The sequence below is a fragment of the Aquarana catesbeiana genome, linkage group LG06, assembly GCF_042186555.1.
Source record: "Aquarana catesbeiana isolate 2022-GZ linkage group LG06, ASM4218655v1, whole genome shotgun sequence".
NCBI lineage: Eukaryota > Metazoa > Chordata > Amphibia > Anura > Ranidae > Aquarana > Aquarana catesbeiana.
In genome coordinates, this window is record NC_133329.1 from 292,205,384 (window position 1) to 292,227,855 (window position 22,472).

The 22,472-nt window shown below is 41.0% G+C and overlaps 1 protein-coding gene across 4 annotated transcripts in view; it reads right to left on the reverse strand.

Moving 5' to 3' along the window:
• The window catches only part of SATB2 (SATB homeobox 2), a 303,695-nt gene that overhangs the window by 56,189 nt on the left and 225,034 nt on the right, over positions 1-22,472 (reverse strand). For all 4 annotated transcript variants that reach the window (XM_073633444.1, XM_073633449.1, XM_073633445.1 and 1 more), the window contains one exon: positions 942-1,139. In XM_073633444.1, coding sequence (XP_073489545.1) covers positions 942-1,139 — 198 coding nt within the window. The remainder of the gene's footprint in view (positions 1-941; positions 1,140-22,472) is intronic.

Sequence of the window (22,472 nt, forward strand, 5' to 3'; positions counted from 1 at the left end):
TATTTTCAAGTTGGACTTTTACTACATTCTCCTTATACCAGAAAATGGTCTTTCTTGTGTAGTTAAAAAAACACTTCAAGTACAGACATGGTCTGAATGACTAGTAGTAGAAGTAGCAAATGTTGCATGGGGAAGTGGCTGCTCTGTCCTGTATTTGACCTTTATTGAAGTGTGTTCATCACAAAATAAGAGCCTTTCAAATACACAAATGTTCGATGTTGTGTATTGTGAGGTATACGCAGTATGGTGAAATGATTTGTGCTTGGTGGCCGCCTACTTCATTTAGTTACACCTCAGTGAAAACATCTAGGTTCCATCACGCTCTGCAGGGTGATTTGGGGTCAATGATCCCTCTGAGGAAATCTCCAGCTCCAGAAAACCAACATAGGTTGCACTGTAGCTGGGTGAATAAGTGAGGTGTCACTCCCCGCTGATGAAAATATTGTAGAATGTCACTTGCCATGACAAAATGACACCTCGCTCATCCAAGAGAGTGACTCTGCAAGCAGATGAGTATTTCTCTGCCCTGCCCCGCACAATAATCCCGTGGCCAGCAAGTTGTCAACATAAATGAGATCACAAGTGTGGCATGGGCCCTAAGCTGGCCATAGATGATTCAATATTTGATTGATTCAGCAGGGACCAGTGGCCAACCCTGTTTGACAGAAGTCAATCGTGTGATCAACATTTGTCAATTGAACAAGTTGGAAAACTTAACAAGTTGGAAAACTTTTGTTGATCAGCAGCTGCAGAAAATACCAGGTGAGGCTAAAACAGCCCAGCATGGCTCAGTTAGAGCCATGATTGCACAGCGGTGCATGCTCACTGTATAAAGAGACCTGTGAAAAATGGGAAAAAATTGTTTTTTCGTTCTGCACACTGCTCTTTGCTTTAGTATACCTTTGGAAAAAAAAAACTAAGCGAAGGCTTTTATCTCTTACCTGTACAGGTTCAGGGGTAATTTGTACAACATGTTGGAGTCTTTCACTGTGGTGATGTCTGGATTCCTCTTCGTATATGGCATCTCTCTCATGTTGAGGGAGACCAAGGAAACGTCGTATGGTGCACAGGTTCTCCCACAATGTACGGTTTTCTGGGCTTGGGTTTTCTTTCCAGCGCAGAAGCTCACAGAGCCAGCCCTGCAGTAAGCAAATGACCAGAAAGATTTACACCTTTTTTATACACCTATATGAAGGACAATTTTGCCTGAACTGAACAAGCTACTGCAAGAAAACAAAAAAAGAGAAAGGGCATCTGGATAGATGCAATTTCTTTCATGTCGGGGCATCTAAGTGATTAACCCAAGTTATCCTTCTTGGACATTAATGTTGTGGCCTACTGGACCTCACTAACATAATGAGTAGTGGTTGTGGCCAGTATGTGAGGCACCACTGAATGAGATAACATAAGTACAAATTAAAGGACTCCAGTTAATGTTCCACTGAAAATGTATACAATCAACCTACTCAAAAGAGGATATTCTGGGTAAAGTCTATTATTTTTTGCAGTAGGTCTTCTTATGAGTATTTTACTCATCCATATGTCAATGTCATAGTTTGGCAAAGGCATTAGGTTGCTTTAAAAATCCAGGCTGCACATGGTTTTGGATGGTAATGTTCAGGTTGTTTTTCCTACACATTTACAAGCATGTTGTCTTTAATCTTCTTGGCCAGATTTTGATCCATGACTTACCAACTTATGACTTATGAGAAGCTTAATTGAGTCTCACATTTGGGCAGAGTCTTGTTACTGAGTCTCTGTGAGCTTACATTTATGAAATTCTCACATGGAATGTATGTCATGTGTTTCACCTTTCCAAATCTCCTGCTACTGAAAATTGGGTGTTTTATGAGGAATGCAGTTGTACTCTTAGGGTAACAGAGGCATATAATTTATGAGCCCAATACATATTTTTTTTAAACATTTCATTAGATACTTAGTGGTATTACTGTATATATTTAGGTACTTTACCTGAGTAATGTTGATGCATTCTATAATGGTAAAATTCCATATTAAGTGTTATTAAAAGTGTTTATGACACACTCAAACAAAGCTACTAGCAGTAAAGTAGAGTAGCTAAGTGTTATGTCCTGATTATACCCTCACTGAAGTACATGAGCTAGAACAACTATTACCTAAAGAAGTCTTATCCAAGAGTGTTACTTCTTAACTACAGTAACCCAGTTTTACTTACAGTACTCTACAATACTAGGCAATATTTTTTGAAAGTTTAGGTCTGAGTTAAAGTGGGACTATTAATTTAACCATATCCCAATATGGCACATTAAGAGCCCTTGCACACTGGGGCGGGGGGCGGCGTCGGCGGTAAAACGCCGCTATTATTAGCGGCGTTTTACCGTCGGTATGCGGCCGCTAGTGGGGCAGTTTTAACCCCCGCTAGCGGCCGAGAAAGGGTTAAATACCACCGCAAAGCGCCTCTACAGAGGCGCTTTGCCGGCGGTATAGCCGCGCCGTCCCATTGATTTCAATGGGCAGGAGCGGTAAAGGAGCGGTATACACACCGAAGATGCTGCTGGCAGGACTTTTTTTACCGTCCTGCCAGCGCATCGCTCCAGTGTGCAAGCCCTCGGGGCTTTCACACTGGAATGAAAGCAGCGGCACTTTCGGGGCGGTTTGCAGGCGCTATTATTAGCGCAATAGCGCCTGCAAACCGCCCCAGTGTGCAAGGGCTCTTAAGGCATGCTGTGAATGATAACTGTCACAGTTGATTTTGCTCTCAACCGAACTGCAAAGCCATTGGATGGCTGGTGTAATAATTGATCACATGTGCAGTGCCATGGCAACTGCAGATCAAATAGAGGTTAGATAGCAGTGTCCTTGGCTGTAAAGGATAGGAGGGTTTAGTTCCACTTTAGGTACAGTAACATATAGCAGCCAATCAGAATCCATCTTGAACTGGCATGATTTCAATGTGAAGTCAGTTTGATTGCTATGGGTTGCCTTACTTTTTTGTTTAAAAAAATGTAGATTTCCCCTTACTTTGTGTTTTCTCTCTCTCTACACTGTGCACTTCCAATGCACTTCTTGTGCAGGTTGTGTGCTTCAGTGGCTGCTGAACATCACAGTGGTGAGTATGGCGAACCTTTCCAGCACTCTCGCTATCACTAAAATCCCAAATAATCTTTAACGTATTCATGTCATTTTTTATTTTTTTGTAACGTGAAGTTTATTAAAGCTAATGTAATTTCAAAGATTGTTTTCAAGCTTTTTAAATCTACAGCTTCATTAAAAGATTACCTGGTCATTCAGCCATGAAGGTCCTTTTTCAGGAACTTCCTGTTAGAAGATAATAACTGTCTCTCAACTGTGCTTCTACACTGTCAGCCAATCATATGCACCCCTGGCGGAAACTACAAGCAAGCTGTGCTGACACAAGCATAGTCCACTACTGACACTACAAGGGGACAGGTTCTGAGCAATGGTGTGTAACTGTGTATATAGGCAGAAGTGACTGAAAAAGGTTGGAGGAAATCAGCAGTACTTAAAGTGGTTTTAAACCCTTACATTTATCCAGTGAAATGACCTGCCTCAGGTGATACATGGAGATGAAACAAATCCTCCTACATAAGTTGTAACTGTTTATTTGCAGTCATTTGTACTTAAAATTTGCATTGTTGCAAAACTCAGAGATGTAAAGGATTTTTCACAGACTCACATATCAGGGGATGGGGAGCTGCAGTTACACACTGTATAAGAGCTCTAAAAGCTGATTGGAGGGAAGGGACAGTGCCTCCCCCCGCCCCCACCCCTTCCGCAGCACACGGGTACATTGCTGAGCTTGTCAGTCAGCTGGAGCTCCCTCCCCATCACCTTTTTAGCACTTGGTGTCAGGAAAATTTGTAAGAAGTGACTCATGCGGATAGCAGAGGAAGGCGGCAGCAGAGAGGAATGACATTTGATTTACTAAAACTGGAGAGAACAAAATATGGTGCAGTTGTGGATGATAGACAATCAGCTTCTTACTTCAGCTTGTTCAATTAAGCATTGATAAAAGAAACCTGGAAGCTGACTGCTTTCTACAGTATGCAGAGCTGCACCAGAGTTTTCTCTCCTCGGTTTTAGTAAATCAACCTCTAAGTGCTCTGGAGAGAGGCAAGTAAACACTATAGAGGGATATGGTTTGTTCAGATTAATGTCTGAGGTTTACAATCACTTTAAATGCTAAGATGTATTTACTGAATAATTTAAAAAATGGCTATTGATTATGATACACTGTGTTTTATGTGTTATCACCCAAGGAAAGCAAGCACCTTTGCATACACCTTGCTGGTAGGATCACCAGGTATGATTTCTTTGATAGTGGAAATGAAACTTTTTGACATTGCAGACTGTCTGCACCTGGGGTTTTAAGTCTGTACGTATGCATTTATTTGGGTAAGTACCAGTGTATATATGCAGCCATGTACAGCTATTTGTTTCTATTAAGTGGCTGTGCGCAGTAACTGTGACCGGGAAATACACTCAAACTTTACACTTTGCAGCCTCAGGCAGCTGTGTGCCTCTTGCATACTGTGCATTCACATCAGTCCCTACCCTCAAATAGCTTATAGCCTAAGGTTCCTATCTTAGATGCATACATACTGTACATAAACGCAAATACTAGCTTATTAATTCATCAGAATTTTTACTGAATTATTTCATGAAACAAGCATGTTGACCTTCAAGGAGTGATAACAAATTCCATTCTTTGTGTATATTCTGCCATTTTCTTTGCTGAAAGCTGTTAGCCTCCTGAACTGTTTTTACTGATAAAGATCAAAGTAATGGCATAAGGAATTTTAATACACTGTGAAAACACGATAGCTGATCAAATTGTAAGATGTTTTTTAAGATAAATTAGAAATAAGCTTTTTATGGTATGCTAGTAAACTGTCATAGGAAGATCTGTTCCACCATTGATCTATTCTTTCTACTCTGGGTGTGTGCACCTGCATGGATTTCATGTTGGGAGCAGCGGCTGTGTCTGTGTAGCCACTGCGTCCCAATTGACAGCAATGGGACTGCCTGTATGGGGATGTACGGGACAGCATGGCATTCCCAGCTGGGTAAACATGGCCCTCTCATGGCGCATCCATTCATATGCACTGTGTGAACGAGGCCTTAGCCCGATAGTGGAAATGAATGCAGCCACCACATCTAAGGGCTGATAAGTTGCAATGAATTAAATTTTTGTTTTGGGAGTTTAGATACACTTTTGTTTTTTGCTTTAGATACACTCTAAAGGCTAAGTCCACCCTTAAAAAAATAAAAAATAAATGCACACATATTTATAGTGAAAAAAAAAATGTACATTTATTGTTTATTTTCACAGGAGCCTGAAAGGCATCCACTGATCACAAGTACAATGCTAGGCTCCTGCAGACCAGTGTTGCCAACAGTCAGTATTTTTACTGGCAGCCAGTAAAAAATGGACACTTTTCTTCTGCAAGTAAATGACAGTGACAGGAAAATGTTGCCAGGAAAAAATATGGCTGTGATGCTCGGCTCAGAACTACGCATCCGCCGAGACCATCCGAGTGCCTGCTACAGTGTGTTTGGGCTGGACTAGTGGGGGACGGGTCTGGCGGAGGCGGTGCATGAGCATATCATGTGATGGATGTCATGGTGCAAGGGAGCTGAGCAGAGCGGCCGGAATCTCATGTGTGGGTCTGCTGGACGGGAGCAAGGCAAGCCGGGAGCGGGACTGCCAGTGCTGTTTGGACTGTAGCAGACTGAAGGGACCACCTGGTGTTGAGAGAGACTGTCACTGTGACTCAGGAGGGGACATGTCGTGTGGGTGAGGTGTCATCATCATCTGTGCTGCTGTACACTGCTGTCAGTGTCACTGTGAGAGTCAATTTCATGTGTGTGCATGCTCATTCTAATGTCTTGCCCCCGAGCTACTTACTTACTATATGATAACAGCCATGCAGGGGGTCCCAATTACATATGAAAGAGACACACTGATTAGACCTGCCCATAGAGACTCTATGGCACATCACAATTATGCACATTTAAGATAAGTTTAATTAGGGCAAGAGAACTATCATCACATCCCATACACATTATTAAAATTACAAAATGCTGCTTTTACATCCTAAATCCCTCCCAATACCGTATATTTACAATGTTATCAGTTACAGTATATTTCATAACAAAACATTGTGGCTCATGATTCACACCCATGTATGGGATGAGATGATAGTTCTAGTGCCCTAATAAAACTTATCTTAAATGTGTATAATAGTGACGTGCCATAGAGTCTCTTTGGGCAGTTCTAATCAATGTGTCTCTTTCATATGTAATTGGGACCCTATGCATGGCTGTTATCTGGGAGTAGGATGGCTCTAATATGGCCCCTGCTTGTCCAAGGTGGTGGTGTTGTGGTGGTTGGAGCATAGGGAATCCCTTGAAATTATATGAAATTATTCGAAATTATATGATCATGCAGGCATTATCTTTCATTACGATGGCTACTTAATTTGTGTTTGGTCTGGTTAATTATTACTATGATGGTTTGGTGCTGGTCAAATATGCTCTGTTGGTTGGAGATAGTTGTGATTATTTGTGGGGGAGAGTCTGTCTTGTCTGGATAAGTCTACATTCTACTAATAGATATTATCTGACAGCTTTTACTCTGCTGTCTGTGATTAGAACACTCATGCCCCTTCTACTACTCATGGACGTACTTTCAGCTTGATTCAGACCGAGAATGACGTACGGCGCATGCGCGGGACCATATGGCTCTGCCAAGCAGCTCTGTATGGTTGTTTTGAGATGATCTAACATCAGATCTTGCCTCCCCTCTACAGCTGACATCAATAATGAATAATTTGTTATTTTGGTGCCAAAACTAGCCTTTATAAACACTAGTGTGGGGAGTTGAACAACTAGGGACGCTGCTATGTTATCTAGTGGGAGTTAATAGAGGTGAGTGCTGTTGATTCAGTTTCAGAAATGGACCCTCTGATCGTTGTCTTTGAAGCCTTGATTGTAACTTACCAGTTGCACTTATATGTATATTTCTATAGACTCTCAGGCTGAGCATTTAGGATTTGGATGTGAAGAGGGATGTCTTGTCATGCAATCTGTTCAAAGCTAGATAGATCCTTGGACATTAGTTTTTTGGTAAGTGTGTGGCCTGCTGTCATAAATGGGATTGTCTTTTCATTGGAATTTGCATGATTGCTGAGTAAATAGAACTATCTTATTATATGCAATTTTTTTCTATACTATGTCTAGGCTCTACTTGAATACTCTGTCAAGGGATTATCAAGTCTTTCAATCCATTACCATCATTGACCACTATCCTTATACATTAGAGGTATATTTATCTGCCTTATTTTGTTTGGTGAAAAGTTTAGGAATATAGACTTAGTATTTGGAATACTGATTATGCATTGTGTTCTAGATTCCCTTGAGGTCATGCTGAGAAACCCGTCATTAATACGAATTAAAAATTGGTAGCTGACTCTCCTCTTTTTGTCTTATGGGATCTTGTGTCCAGTAAGTACCATATTGTTCCAGCTACCTTGTTAAGTTAGTGCCAGCTGCATTCTCCATGGTGGCTTAAAAAATCTTATGCTTATTTTTCAGAATAAGACCATTTGGTAAATGGTGCCTCTCTATCGGTTGATTCATCTTGAGAGAACACTGTTTGTTGCACTGCCCTTGGATGACAGCTGGCGCGTCACTCTTGCAAGGGCTCCTCTCTATATGTAAGCGGCTCTTGATGCACATATATATATATATATATATAGACTATATTGTTAAAACGTAATGCTGTATTTTATATCTGATAAAAATGTTATTTCTCCTTCTTTTCTAAACAGGGTCTCTATCTATAGTCAAGGAAATAAGGTCCTGAGAAAGCATAAAAGCGAAATACGTCGACATCTTGACCCAATAGCAACAGAGATTAATTTGATACCAACTAAGTGGTCAAATTGATCAGAACCTTATTTTTCTTGTTTTTATATAAATGTGTAAACATTTTTTAATTTTTTGCAATAAAGAGATTTAGTAATATTATGTAGTGATTGTCCTTCTCTGGTACCAGTAAAGTCTGCTCAATCTGTCCAAATTCCAAACATACTTCCATATGGATGAGGTACCCCCATAGCCAATACAATTCTTATATATATATGAAAAATAAAATAAGAAATATTTTTTTTTTGTCTTAATATCTTCAGTACCTTAAATCACATAGCTAATTGCATATTGGACTTGTTTGTAGCCTAAATACTGAAATTTACACTTAAAATTATAATTTTGTAACTTTTGGAAATGCTAGGAAAAACTTGGCTGTTCCAGTAAATCTTACGTGCCATGTCAGTAAATTTCAATCTGGTAGGTTGGCAACACTGCTACAGACCTTTTCTCCAGCTGCTTTTCAGGCTTTCAGTTACTGAGCTGGAGGAAGTGTCAATGGACTACGAGTGTGGTGATCAGCACACTTGTATTCCATTGAGAACTAAGTCTGTCTGGGGCAATTTAAGAGGGGGGGAAGGGGGCATTTGCACCATGTTACATATTATACCCTGAATTTGTATGTGACATGTAACATGGTGCAAAAGATGGAGTTAACCTTTAACAATCTTCGCATTCTGCAGAGGGTGAACTCATGTCTTCTTAGATTTCTGATTATAATTCTTAGTTGTCAATAAAGAATAAAATAGTTTAATGCAAATATTAAAGTCCAACTGAAGTCTCACACCTTTATATCTCTTTATAGTCCTGTACCTTTGCATGTTAGGATGTGTGACTGAGTTTTGATAGGAGATACCTTAAAATATGATTGTCTTCAGTGAAACCGATATTTCCGGTCCTCCCACTCCAGTGCACAAGTGTCTTTACACAAACTTGTACTACAGAGGAATAAAGGGGGCATGTCAGACCAGGCCTGTTACTGAGTGGTGCCTACTGAGTGCACTGGGTCTAATACTGTTGCCTATAGGACTGCACAGTCAATTCAGAAACCCTACATAACTGCAAAGTAGATAAAAGAATATGAAAATGAATGTTTTTAGTTAAATATCTTTATGGCTGCATTGGGCTTTAATTTAAAATCAAGAGCTGACTTTGGTGACAATTTGTCCACTTCTTTTAAATGTCTAAACACATTTTCCTTAATGCCAATGTATGCCTCAAATTCACTTAAAAATATATAATTGCTTGTGTAATGAGATTCTATGAGAATTACCCACTGATACCAGTAACTGTCTTTTAAAAATCTGCTCTGGTTCCCATGAGACTGTTCATCAGCTGGTATTTGGTAATACATCATTTATTTCGGGTTGTGCCAGGTTTGCTTTACGTCCAGTGATATTTGTCGTTCATCGCGACAGTTGCGTTAATAAGAATTATAACAATAGTAGTACATTCCTGTACAGAAGCTGCATTCCTGTTAAACGATCGCAGCTTTAAAAAGAACCCAGACATTTAACACAAGTTGTTACATGCCTAAGCGCTCTATTCTATGTGTAGTGTACAGCCAATCCATTTGATAAGTGCGTCAAAGTGACTTAGTGTATTACAGATTGGCTGATTAACTCTTTAACCTCTAATGCCCTCGCTAACTCCCATCCTCCACCCAAAGTCTCTCCCCAAACATAAATAAATAGGGGGGAAAAAAGGCAAGATTTGATTATCTTCGCTGTATCGGCCAAGGCAGAAACACCAGCTGTTCTTATTGTGCTTCGTCTTCCTCACGGCTCCGATGTTAATAGCCTGATCATTCCATTTTCTCCTTCAACTGCCGGCTGCACAGCACAGAGCAGAGAGAGAAAGAGCTCCTGCCCATCTGTAGCAGCTGTAGGCAGTGAACTGTGAAGGCACAAGGGATTTATCGGGTAATCTGTAACACAAGACTGCCTTGTTTTTACAAGAGAAAGGCCACATTTGCACAGACCTGCTCTATTCTGGATGAGGGAAAGGATGAAAGATTTTTTCAGAAGTGTTTGGGAGTCTTTAAAGAGGTGCATGCTGTGCCGCAGAACTTGTCACCTAATGGTATTTCCAGGGCTGCTCGAAATATTTAGTGTTAAAAGACACATATAGAATTTATTTTCAGATCTTCACCAGCTTGTTTGAGAAGAACACAGAACATTTGTTTGGCATTGCATTTAGGGCTCCCATATATTATTATTATACAGGATTTATATAGCGCCAACAGTTTCCGCAGCACTTTACAACAATATTATTATACAGGATTTATATAGCGCCAACAGTTTGCGCAGCACTTTACAACAATATTATTATACAGGATTTATATAGCGCCAACAGTTTGCACAGTGCTTTACAATGTAGAAGGGGGACAGTACAATTACAATACAGTTCAATATAAAAGGGACAAGAGGGCCCTGCTCATGGAGTTTACATTCTAAAGGGAAGGGGTGATGGTACAAAAAGTAATAGCTCCTGGGGATAATTTGATGGGGGTGGCTCGGGTACAGTTCCTAGGTGGGTGTGGGATAGGCTTCCCTGAATAAATGAGTTTTCAGGGATCTCCTAAAGGTGGACATGGTAGGGGCTGATCGGACATAACGGGGCAGGGAGCTCCAGAAGATGGGAGAGGCTCTTGTGAAGTCCTGTAGGCGAGCATGAGAGGAGTTAATAAGGGAACTGGAGAGCAGGAGGTCCTGGGAAGAGCGGAAGGGAGGATTTGGGCAATATCTTCAGATGAAGTTGGTGAGGTAACTGGGGGCAATGTTGTGGATGGCCTTGTATGTTGTGGTTAGTATTTTTAATTATATATGGTGGGGTAGTGGAAGCCAGTGAGGGATTGGCAGTCACGGATTGCTTAGTGAGGTGTATACGAGTCTAGCAGCAGCATTCATAATAGACTGAGGAGACATATTTTATTTAAAATAATATTATTGGGATTCTGCAGACATTAAAGTAGAACTATTGGCTCATTTTAATCATCTTTATTTAAACTCTCCATTGATAAAGGCAAAACAAACTTTAATGCCTATCTAGTTTTGTAACTTTGGCACGTTTTAGCAAAACTGTACATATCTTTGCAACTATTTAGTGTATCCAGGTGAATATTACTTTTTATTCAGGACAAATTTGGCCTTCATTTGGCAGTAAAAGTTTAGGGATATCACATGTTTTTTATTTTTAATTATTTATTATTAATGGGCTTGTTCACTTTTTCAGAAAAAAAGGAAAAGGTGAACTAACACGCTACATCCCCACCCCTGGTCCCCTATGTACCTACCTCTATGACTGATGAGCTGTCAGTGCCCACGCAGTCAGTGCAGGGGTCCAGGGATTTCTTTCTGCTGGGTTTCCAGGATGGATCTGAGAGATGCTCTGTGTTGGCCAATCAGAATTACTCAGATCCAACCCAAAAGCCAGAATCAATCTGATCCAACCCAAAAAAGGGAAGAAGAGCAGGGATTTTAAAATCTCCCAGTGGCTGCATGAGCACTGACAGCTCCCACAGAGGTAAGTACAGTCGGGACCAGGAGGAGTGGGGAGGCTGTAGGGTGTTTTCATTTTTTTGGAAAAGGCAAACTTACACTTTAAAATCTCTTTTGGCCCTACTTCTCGTGTGGGTCACAGGAGTGCACTTACTTGTGCTTTCCTCTTACCCAGTATCAGCTGACAACTAAAGGCCAGTGTCTGCTGACATCACAGAGCCACTCCAGACTCTGAAGGGATCCCAATAATAATGTTAGGATCCAGCCAGACTTCTGACCAGCAGCCGGCTCAGCTTCTAAGTGTGGCGCTGAGAACCTGAACCAGCCGCTCCAGCCCCCTCTCCTGCCTGGTGCTCCAGGGATCTCTGTAGGGGCAGAGCACAGAGCGGTGACTAAGGCCTCAATCACACGAGGCAGACTCTGTCCGTTTTCGTCAGATCTCACCCGATCCGATCTGCCAGCGACGGATCTGGACGTAGGGCCATCCGTCTGCTTTTAGCAGATCGGACGGGGTCGGATGTCAGCGGACATGTCTACGCTGGCATCAGTCGCTCCATAGGCTAACATGGAGCGCCGTTCAGGTCCGCCGTCAAAACTGACAGGCGGACCTGAACGTTCCGATCGTGTGAAAGGGGCCTTACAGTCATTGCTCTGAGCTCAGAGTAGACCCGAGAACTAAGCAATCAGCGGTCACATGATTGCTCAGTTCTAGGGCTTACTGGACAGCTGCAGCATCAGACCTATTGTAGCTTAATCTATTTTTTTTTTATCTTTATTATTTTATTTATTTATTGCTATTTTATTTACAATTTTCCAACATCTTCCACAAGGACATATGTCTCTTTCTCCACACAGATGCTCTGAGAAGAAAGAGATACAGGTGAGGGTTTGTAAACGAATGATCCCTGTAAACGGCTATCACATTAATCAAGTGATTGAAAGCCCCACCTAACGGCTCCTGACCATGACCCCAAGACCAGGAGCTGTCAGTGACAGCTCAGTCACGGTGCTGAGGAACTGCGGTTGAGCATGTCCCAGCACAAACTGAGGAAAGGCATAAATGTGGCGGCACAGGTAAGGCCAAGTTTGTAATGCCACATATATGCATACAGCTCACGTTAAGGGGTTCATCAACTAAAGAATGCAAAACAATCAGCCTTATTTAATTTCTAATTTGATGCTTCTATCCTATTATAAATGAATAGTGATCCTGGCAGCATATGGGACTTCTTTCATCAGGGTAGCAATGTTGATTCCTCTGCAGTGACATTACTGCATGTTGTCATACAGAATGCAATACTGTAGCAGGGAAGAGCACTATAGCCTTTACGATGACATCACAGGGGCTATGAAGAGAAATGTCAGTGTCCCTGATGCAGGTAATAAATAAATAAAAAAACAACTGAAGGTATCTAAAGTGGCGGAAATAGCAATTGGCTGGCAAAATTCAACCCTTGCCAACTGACCCCTCCACTCAAAGAAGCAAGGGTTCACAAAATACAATTGCTAAGAACAACCAATCAGGTAAAGTTATTTTATGTCTGTAGCCCACTCCTAGGGCCAATGTCTACAGGCTTTGGGCTTGTGTCAAGGCTTGATCACACTCCCTGGAATTCATGAAAACTGGCAGGGACAGATTTTGCGAAAGCGTCTCTCATGCGTTCTAAAAGTGATGCAGAAAGCGCCAAATTCATGTACCTTTCTAGAACTTGTACTTGAATTTGGCTCATGCTGCACCACTTTATAGAATACATGTGAGACACTTTGGCTAAATCTGTCTGAGCCAGTTTATCTCTGTAGGCCAAAAGAGAGTTGGTCCTAATTAGCTCCACTTTCATAAGATATGAACTGTCTGTATTTTATTTTGAATTTGGCAGATACATTGCACCACAATGTAAAAGTGGCGCATTTTAGAACTACCTGAATTTGGTGTATGAACCAAAAGTGTTGCACATGTTTCATGAATTTGGTGCATACATTATCAAGAGGATTAGCACAACAGCTTTATTGAATTCCTGCCGCTATTTCCAGTGACCTGTATATTTCTGTACTAGGTAAAAGCAGGTCATTGCAAGAGCACATAGAGAACAGTTGTTTTCTTTGTGCCCCGTCTATATCACAGCACTGGCGTGATACACTATAGGGTTGATTTACTAAAGGTAACTATACTGTGCGCTACAAGTGCACTTGCACAGAGCATAGTAAATGAGGTAAAGTTTAATTTTTGCAAAGAATACTCAATCACGTGCAACTACAATAGAAAACTGAATTTTTGCTTACACATGAGGGTTTAAGAAATCAGCAGAGCTTCCCCTCATTTCAGAGCCCCCCCCCCATTTCTGGAGCAACTGCAATTGAAGTGCACTTGCAGTACACAGAATATTTGCCTTTAGTAAATCAACCTCAGTGAGTTGCAATGTGGAAAAATGCACCACATCGAATTGTGCTTCCATGCACTGACACGAATGAGGTGTCACTATGTGATACTTTAAATAAAGCACTTCTTCCTGTTGGAGCTAACACTGTACTAGCCTGAATGGTAAAACTGCATTTTACCATGCAGGCTTGTGCAAACCCAGCATTAAAGTCATCTGTTCAACATCAGTCTAACATCCTTCCGAGATAATTCAGAATTCATTGACAGGTGCATTTGACCTGTAAACGATCTCCTTCTGACCTGCATTTGACCATGTTCAAGCGGGCTTTGCATTCCCTTAGACCTGTATGGAAATCAGTGGCGGATGTTGTTTTTTTCTTGGGGGGGGCAGTAAACACCCCCCCGGTCGGCCAGTGGCACATGCCCCGCCCTGCCCCCTGCCTCCCGCTCCGTTGGGTCGTCCTGCACCCCCCCGGGGGTCTCACAGTTGGTCATCCAGTACTCACTCCATCTAGTTTCTGGGTGGGCAGCGCTGGGAAGGGGCGGGCTTCTCACCCTTCTCTGCATCACGGCGGCTTCTGCCGAGCGTCTCTTTCCTCCTCCTCCTAGACATCCAATAGGATTGCCTGTCCTTTCAGCCAATTGGATCAGTACGAGGATAACAAATATTCATTCGCTATTCTCACACAGCTGGGTGGGCTCGGAGTGCAGTGCTCTGCGCCCCAAGCCCACCCTTTTTTGAAGCCTATTAGAGCCTCTAGCCAAATGTAGATTAGGGGGCTGGATGCATGGATGGGGGGGTGGCGCCCGTGCGCCCCTAATGGACGGGCCTCCACTGATGGAAATGCAAAACCTGCTTGAATGGGAACAAAAGCCTTCAACAAAGGCCCTTTTCCTGTTCAAAAAATATACCTTTGGATAAGCCAAAAAGACACTCACAATATCATTAAATGAAAAAGAAAGAAAAAAAGATTACCTGTTACAATCTTACAGGTTTGTAAATTTAGTTTTTAACCGATTGCCGACCAGCCGCCGCAGTTATACTGCGGCAACATGGCTCGGCTGCGCGAATCGCCGTCATGTTACGTTGCTTTTATATTTGGAGCCGATGCGAGTGCCTGGCGGTCACAATCACTGTCGGGCTCCCGCCATCGCTCAGGGCACACGGAGGGGAGAACAGACAAATCGTCAGTTCATAAAGAGTATGAACAGCGATCTGTCATCTCCCCTATACAGTCCCCTTCCCCCTTCAGTTAGAACACACAATAAGGAACACATTAACCCCTTGATTGCCCCCTAGTGGTTAACCCCTTCACTGCCAGTGACATTTTTACAGTAATCAGTGCATTTTTATAGCATTGATCGCTGTAAAAATGCCAATGGTCCCAAAAATGTGTCAAAATTGTCTGACATGTCCGCCATAATGTCGCAATCCTGATAAAAATCTCAGATCACCGCCATTACTAGTAAAAAAAAAATTAATAATAAAAATGGCATAAAACTATCCCCTATTTTGTAGACCCTATAACTTTTGCGCAAACCAATCAATATATGCTTATTGTGATTTTTTTACCAAAAATATGTAGAAGAATACATATCAGCCTAAACTGAGGAAAAAATTGTTTTTTTTATATATTTTTGGGGGATATTTATTATAGAAAAAAGTTTAAAAAATTGCGTTTTTTCAAAATTGTCGCTCTTTTTTTGTTTATAGCGCAAAAAATAAAAACCGCAGAGGTGATCAAATACTACCAAAAGAAAGCTCTATTTGTGGGAAAAAAAGGATGTCAATTTTGTTTGGGTGCAATGTTGCACGACCGCGCAATTGTCAGTTAAGGTGGCGCAGTGCCGAATCGCAAAAAGTGCTCTTGTCAGGAAGGGGGTAAAATCTTCTGGGTCTGAAGCGGTTAACGGAACTTTTGCAATTAAGACTGATGTCATACTTCCTAATGAAATTAGTAAACCGCTAAGGAGCTAAGAAAAATATCCACCATAAACATCAATCAGAAATAATTGAACTTCTTTGTGTGTTGAAAGCTTGTTGCTATGGGTTACTGTACATTATTTGTTTTTTTAATATTTCAGGACTGTTATTCAATAAGCCTATGCAGGTATTGCACTTTTAAGTGTAACAAGATGCACTTATAGGCAGCGGCCCAATACATAACATTTTATCTTATAGTAGACTGTAAAAGTTATAAAATAAAAACATGTCTGATTAGTTTTTAATAATGCTCATCTTTTAACACTACCCATATTACGTTATACTACTATTGTAGCACTGTGTTTTCAGCATTCCAAGCACAGCTTCTTTGCAACTCAACCCCCCTGTATCACATCACTACAGCAAGTTCCAAAAAGAAAAAAAAAAATCAGTTTCAGCCATATTGCTCACTGTGTACCCAGCTGCCAAAATAATTAGCTTATGAATGTATCAGCTGGTCGTGTGATTTTTATAAATAATAACCAACCTGCAGAGCAGAAACACTTCCATGAGCTAATATTAGCAATAATTTGCACGGTAATTGGGAGAGTTATAAATCTGCCATATGGATGAGTAAAGAGATCCTCAGATGCAAAAAGACTGTCAGGCAAATATATATCACATATTAGGTGGAATATTTATAAAGTTGATAACAAACAGAAATGCACATCTTTCTGCCTATCAGTCTGTCTATCTATTTACCTATCATTCTGTCTATCCGTATGTCTGCCTTTATATTCTGTATGTCTCCTCTCTCAAAAGAAGAAAGAAAACTATAATAATACAAATGTCACTGTAAAAATAAAACGTATTCTACCTTTTTAGCTTCAGTGAGAAAATTGACATTCACTTTCATTCACATTTTTTTTCTGTGTTTGGAGAATAATTCATTAATCCCAAGTCTGATGCAGAGTGTATGTACAGAGTGCAGAGGTCAGGAGTATGTTATGTACAGAGTGCAGGGGTCAGGAGTGTGTTATATACAGAGTGTGAATATCAAGATCATGTAATGTACAGGGTATACGGTTCACTGAGTGTGTTATGCTCAGAGTACAGGGGTCAAGAATGGGTAATGTACAGAGTTCGGGGGTCAGGAGTGTTTAAAGTATTAAGTGCAGGGGTCAGGAGTGTTTAAAGTATTAAGTGCAGGGGTCAGGATTATGTAAATACAGTGTGCAAGGATCAGAAGTATGTAATGCATAGAGTGCAGTGGTCAGGACTGTGTAGCGTCAGGCTTCAGATGTGTTTTCATCATACAGACCGCAGGGGTCTAAAGTGTCTAATGTACAGAGTGCAGAGGTCAGGAGTGTGTAACATTCAAAGTACAGGGGTAAGGAGTAGGTAACAAAGAGAGTGCAGGGATTAAGGGTGGGTAACATACACAGTGCAGGGGTCAGGGGTAAAAGTAACGTACAGCTCAGTGAACAGAGAGCAGGGGTCGGGAGTATGCAATGAACATATTGTAGTGCATGATTAATTTTACCCCCCCCCCCTTTATTCATAGAACAGCAGTACACCTTTTGAAACATTTCAGCAACACATACACTCACATACATACACACACTCACACCTATACCCACATACATACACTCATATACTATACATACACACACATTTATACACACAAACACTAAAACAAACTCCAGCCATAAATGACCTTTCTCTCTTAGGAAAAAAAAGTTTAGCTGATTCATACATATAAGGGCTCTTGCACATGGCCATACATCTTAGGGAAATTTTGCCCAATAACATGCATTACAAAATACACTGTGTAGCTATCTACACGTACCCATCAGCGCTTGTGTTATGCATGCGTATGGGTGCATTTTAAAATCGTAAAAAGGGCAAAATTATGCTGCAAATGTGGCAGCACACCACCAGATGTATTTTACTTTGTACAGTCATAAACACTAATGTATGGCTGTGTGCAAGAGTCCAAAAGCACTGAGAAGAGAAGCATCGATAGGTTGACCATCACCACATTGAAAGGCAAGTATAAATATGAAGAGACTACACGTAACAATACCTTCACTTGGTGGGAAACAAACATACTGTACATTTAGGAGCCGGAGAGAAATACCACATCCAGGCTGTTTACTAAAATCACATCTATACAATATGCTCTGAAACTGGAGAAACTGATTTAATTAAGGAACAGAGACTGTGCACTTTGCAAAGTGTGTGTTCACTTAGCATAGTAAATAAAGTGAAGCCATGTTCACTATAAATTACTCAATATTGTGCAGGGGAAATTAATAAAAAAATAAACAGGAATTTTGCTAGCACATATTTTGATGAATGAGAAGCTAAACACTCTCTATTTCTGTAGTAAAGATACACCTATGCCTTTATCAAGTTAAAGTTTTATGCTTTTTTTATATATATTCATAATAAACTTGCACTCATGCTTAATTCAAAGTAAAGCTCCAGACTTTTTTTTTTTTTTTATCTCTGGGATAAAGTGGGAAACCTTTAGAACCTTTGGCACATATTTGCTGCTGTCTGTGCCTCAGCTCATAAGATTACTTCTTAGTGAGTTTTTTCTTATGCCCCGTACACACGATCGGATTTTCCGACAACAAAGCCGTGGATTTTTTTCCGAAGGATGTTGGCGCAAACCTGTCTTGCATACACACGGTCACACAAATGTTGGACAAAAATTCCGAACGTGAGAACGCGGTGACGTACAACACGTACAATGAGCCGAGAAAAAGGAAGTTCAATAGCCAGGGCGGCTCCTTCTGCTTGATTCTGAGCATGCATGTAAACTTTTGTGCAATGGACTTGTGTACACACGATCGGACTTTCCGACAATAAGTTTTGTTGTCGGAAAATTTGAGAACCTCTCAAACATTTGTGTGCGGAAATTCCAACAGCAAATGTTCAATGGAGCATACACACTGTCAGACTTTCCAACAACAAGCTCACATCGAACTCTTCCCGTTGGAAAGACCGATCGTGTGTACGCGGCATTACAGTTCACACCACAAGCAGTTCTGGTGCATTTTTTATATGTTTTGCTGTGTTCCAGTACAGTTCAATACAGCGCGCCCAACCCGCCCAAAAGATGCTTCTTGCAGGAACGTCCCGCAAGCGCACCGCCCCAATGTGAAAAGGCACACTACAATGAATGGGAGGTGGTTTTCATGCGCTTTGCAGAGGCTATTTCTAGCGCTAAAGTGCCTGAAAACCACCCCAGTGTGAAAGGGGTCTAATACTCAAGATAATAGCACTATACAGACAGAAAATGACACAACTATTCTCAGCATTCAGCTCTATGATTTCCTGTTTAATCCCCTTCCTCCAGCCTGCTATGTACACCATGAATTAGGATCACAATGCTATTGAGGTTCACCCTGTGCTGTGCCCTTCAAATAAGCTATGCATATTATTATAATAGCTGTATTTAAATTCAAAGATGTGTGAATTAAAACATACCCAGGCTAAAGTTTTTGGGTTTTTTTTGTCTGGGATTTTGCTTTAGATTTTCCTGATGTTGCCCCTTAGGGTCCCCTGCTATACATATAAATATTTTGCCACCATATTCCTCATTAGTTTCGCCCTCTTAAATATCAAAAGTCTCAGTTTTTCAAGGAATTAGCAGGCTGAGAGCTATGCAGGAACCCATAAATCTCAATGGTGTGATCTTAACAAGGAGTCTTGCAAGTGACAGCAAGATAAGAGAATGAGGAACATAAACTATGTCAAGTTAAACATATTTACTTTGCTTCTGTGGTATAAAATACGAGCAGTTTCAACCTGACACTTTGGTATTTCTCACCTTGAGAAAGGTCTGACTACCAATGTGAAAAACTTGCCTGAGTTCATAAGAAAAAGGTGTGTTTTCCGGATACTTTAAAATCAAGGTTAAATATATTTCATTATTTGTTCTCATTGCTTTTCAATAATCTCTGAATATTTTCATTTATTCTTCAGACTCATCAAAAAGCTTACTATACAGTATGCTGCAGACACTATTAGTCATCTACACACAGGAGTAAAAAAGCCAAGTTTTTTAGGCCCCTTTCACACTGGGGCGGTTTGCAGGCGGTATTGCGCTAAAAATAGTGCCTGCAAACCGCCCCTAAACAGCCTCCGCTGTTTGTTCAGTGTGAAAGCCTGAGGGCTTTCACACTGAAGCGGTGCGCTGGCAGGAGAAGAAAAAATCTCCTGCAAGCCGCATCTTTGGAGCGGTGAAGGAGCGGTGTATTCACCGCTCCTAAACCGCTCCTGCCCATTGAAATCAATGGGACAGCGCGGCTATACCGCGGTAATACCGCGGCTATAGCCGTGCTATACGAGGGGTTTTAACCCTTTTTCGGCCGCCAGCGGGGGGTTAAAACCGCACTGCTAGCGGCCGAATACCACGGTAAAACAGCGCTAAAAATAGCGCTGTTTTACCGCCGACGCCCCCTACCGCCCCAGTGTGAAAGGGGCCTTACTGATTTGAAATAAGATGCATTGTTGTCTATGGGACAATGCACACAGCTGAGTAAAAATCAGTAATACAGCAAGATCCTGAGTATAAGCATCAGCATGGCCTACAGGTGCCTTTCCTAAGGGGGTGCCTGTCAGTAGGAGTTTTTTTTTTTCCTGCATTGCAATGCATGTAGCGGAGCTCAGAGGAGACATGCAGGGTTTTTTAGGATCTGCATGTCTCATTAAAGAGAACCTATCACCAAAAAATCATCACATTTTTGTCCCCATGTGGTGGGGAAAAAAAAAGTTAAGCAAAAAAAAAAGTTACACCCAAGCACATTCAAATACATACACATACACATACAAATGTAACCACACGCGTCGGGGGTGCCTACATGTGAAACTGTTGATTGCGATACGCATGTTACATATCGCCATGTGCCCCAGAGTGAGAGCAATAGTTTTAGCACCATTCCTCCTCTGTAACACTAAACTGACCTATGGGGGGCTTTTGAAGCTTCACATATAGAAAATATAGGATACTGAAGTATGTCGCCATTTCACGGGCGCACACAATTTTAAGGTTTGACATGTTGGGTATCTATTTACTCATGGACTCAGGTGCACTCAGGTGCAACCTCATCTTTTATATCTTACCAAAAATGTAGGCCGTTTATTGCGCTTGTTTGCCCTAAAATTCACGTTAGGGTGTTTTTTACAGAAATTTTGTATTTTCTAGACCTTTGCTGTAAGTTATCAGAATTCTCTGCCTAAAGGCTCCTGAGATGTAAATCTGGCCCTGAACATCAGTAAATTATTACGCCCGTGTGCAACTGGCCTTACAATTTGAGAGACACAGTTTGCATGCCTACATTACGATCTAGTTTTTTTAGATACACAAGTATAGCTAGGATTTTTGGTTCTTTGGTATAGAATCTGTAGTAACACTTCTTACCACCCATTTCTTTTTTTTTTTTTTATTCAAATAAGCCCTCATGTTGCCACATTACCTTCATTTCACAATTCCACACTGCATCTTATTTCCACAGGGGGACTAGGGGTGGTTAATTTGTGCATCAACATGATCTGACCATCCTCTAGTGTCTATGGCTGGCTTAAAGATTAACTCCAGGGCAAAAAAAAACACTATTTATTTCAGTTGTAGATTCTTTCAAAAATATTACATTTATTTAGTGAAGTAATGGTGTATCTTGGTATCAATAATTTAGTACTAAATCTGGCAGAGAGGGGATCAGCATTGGGGTGTTTACATGCGTTTAGGTACATCTAGTGGATTTTTAGGGGCAAAACACTCCTCTGCTGGATGCACTGGCTGTGGGGGTTTTTCTGCCTTTAAATGACTGTAAATGTATGCATGGACTGGACACACTGGGGTTTATTTACTAAAGGCAAACAGACTGTGCACTTTGTAAAGTGCAGATGCGCTGGGGCTTAGTAAATGAGGTAAATCTTCATACCCAATCACATGCAAGGAAAATTAAAAAGAAAAAAATTGCTTGCACATGATTGGATGATGGAAGTCAGCAGAACCTCTGCTTATTTACTAAACTCTGGAGCAACTGCACTTTGCAAAGTGCACAGACTTTTTGCTTTAGTAAATCAACTCCCTAGGCTAACATGGAAGGGCGTTTAGAGGCAGAAAAGAAATACATCAAATGCCCTTAATAGTGACATTTTTGATGCCCAGTCTGCATGAGGCCTACAAATCAAGTTGGCAATTTTCATAACTGTACCCTAGTTTTGTGTGTTGGTGGGAGGTCAGTCTGAAAGCCACACTAGTGAATCACCATAGTGAAGTAATTCATGTATCAATCATACTTAAATAGACCCTGTCAGCAAGTCACCAACTTAATATATCAGAGATAAATGCACAGAAAAATCAAGTTTATTTTTTTTCTTTTTTTTTTTTTTTTCTTTCCATAAATGAATTTTTATTCACTTTCAATGTGGCTTTGAACTTGTTATACAATTTGACAACTCTAGTTAGAGTTTATTCCCTAGCACAGCCCTCTCCCTCCATGTTATAGCCCTCTCCTCCACTGTGAATGTCTAATTGCTCCTTGTATTGTCCTAGCTCCTCCAACCCTCTCTTTACTTTCCTACAGTCGGAGAAGGAGCAAAGGGGAAGTCTACAGTGTCAGCTGAAGAATAGCTCTAAGTCTGCTGGGGCTGCTGGCATCATAATCAGCAGGAGGCTTTAACAGGTAAAGAACATGCATAAAATATGTTAAATGCACATATA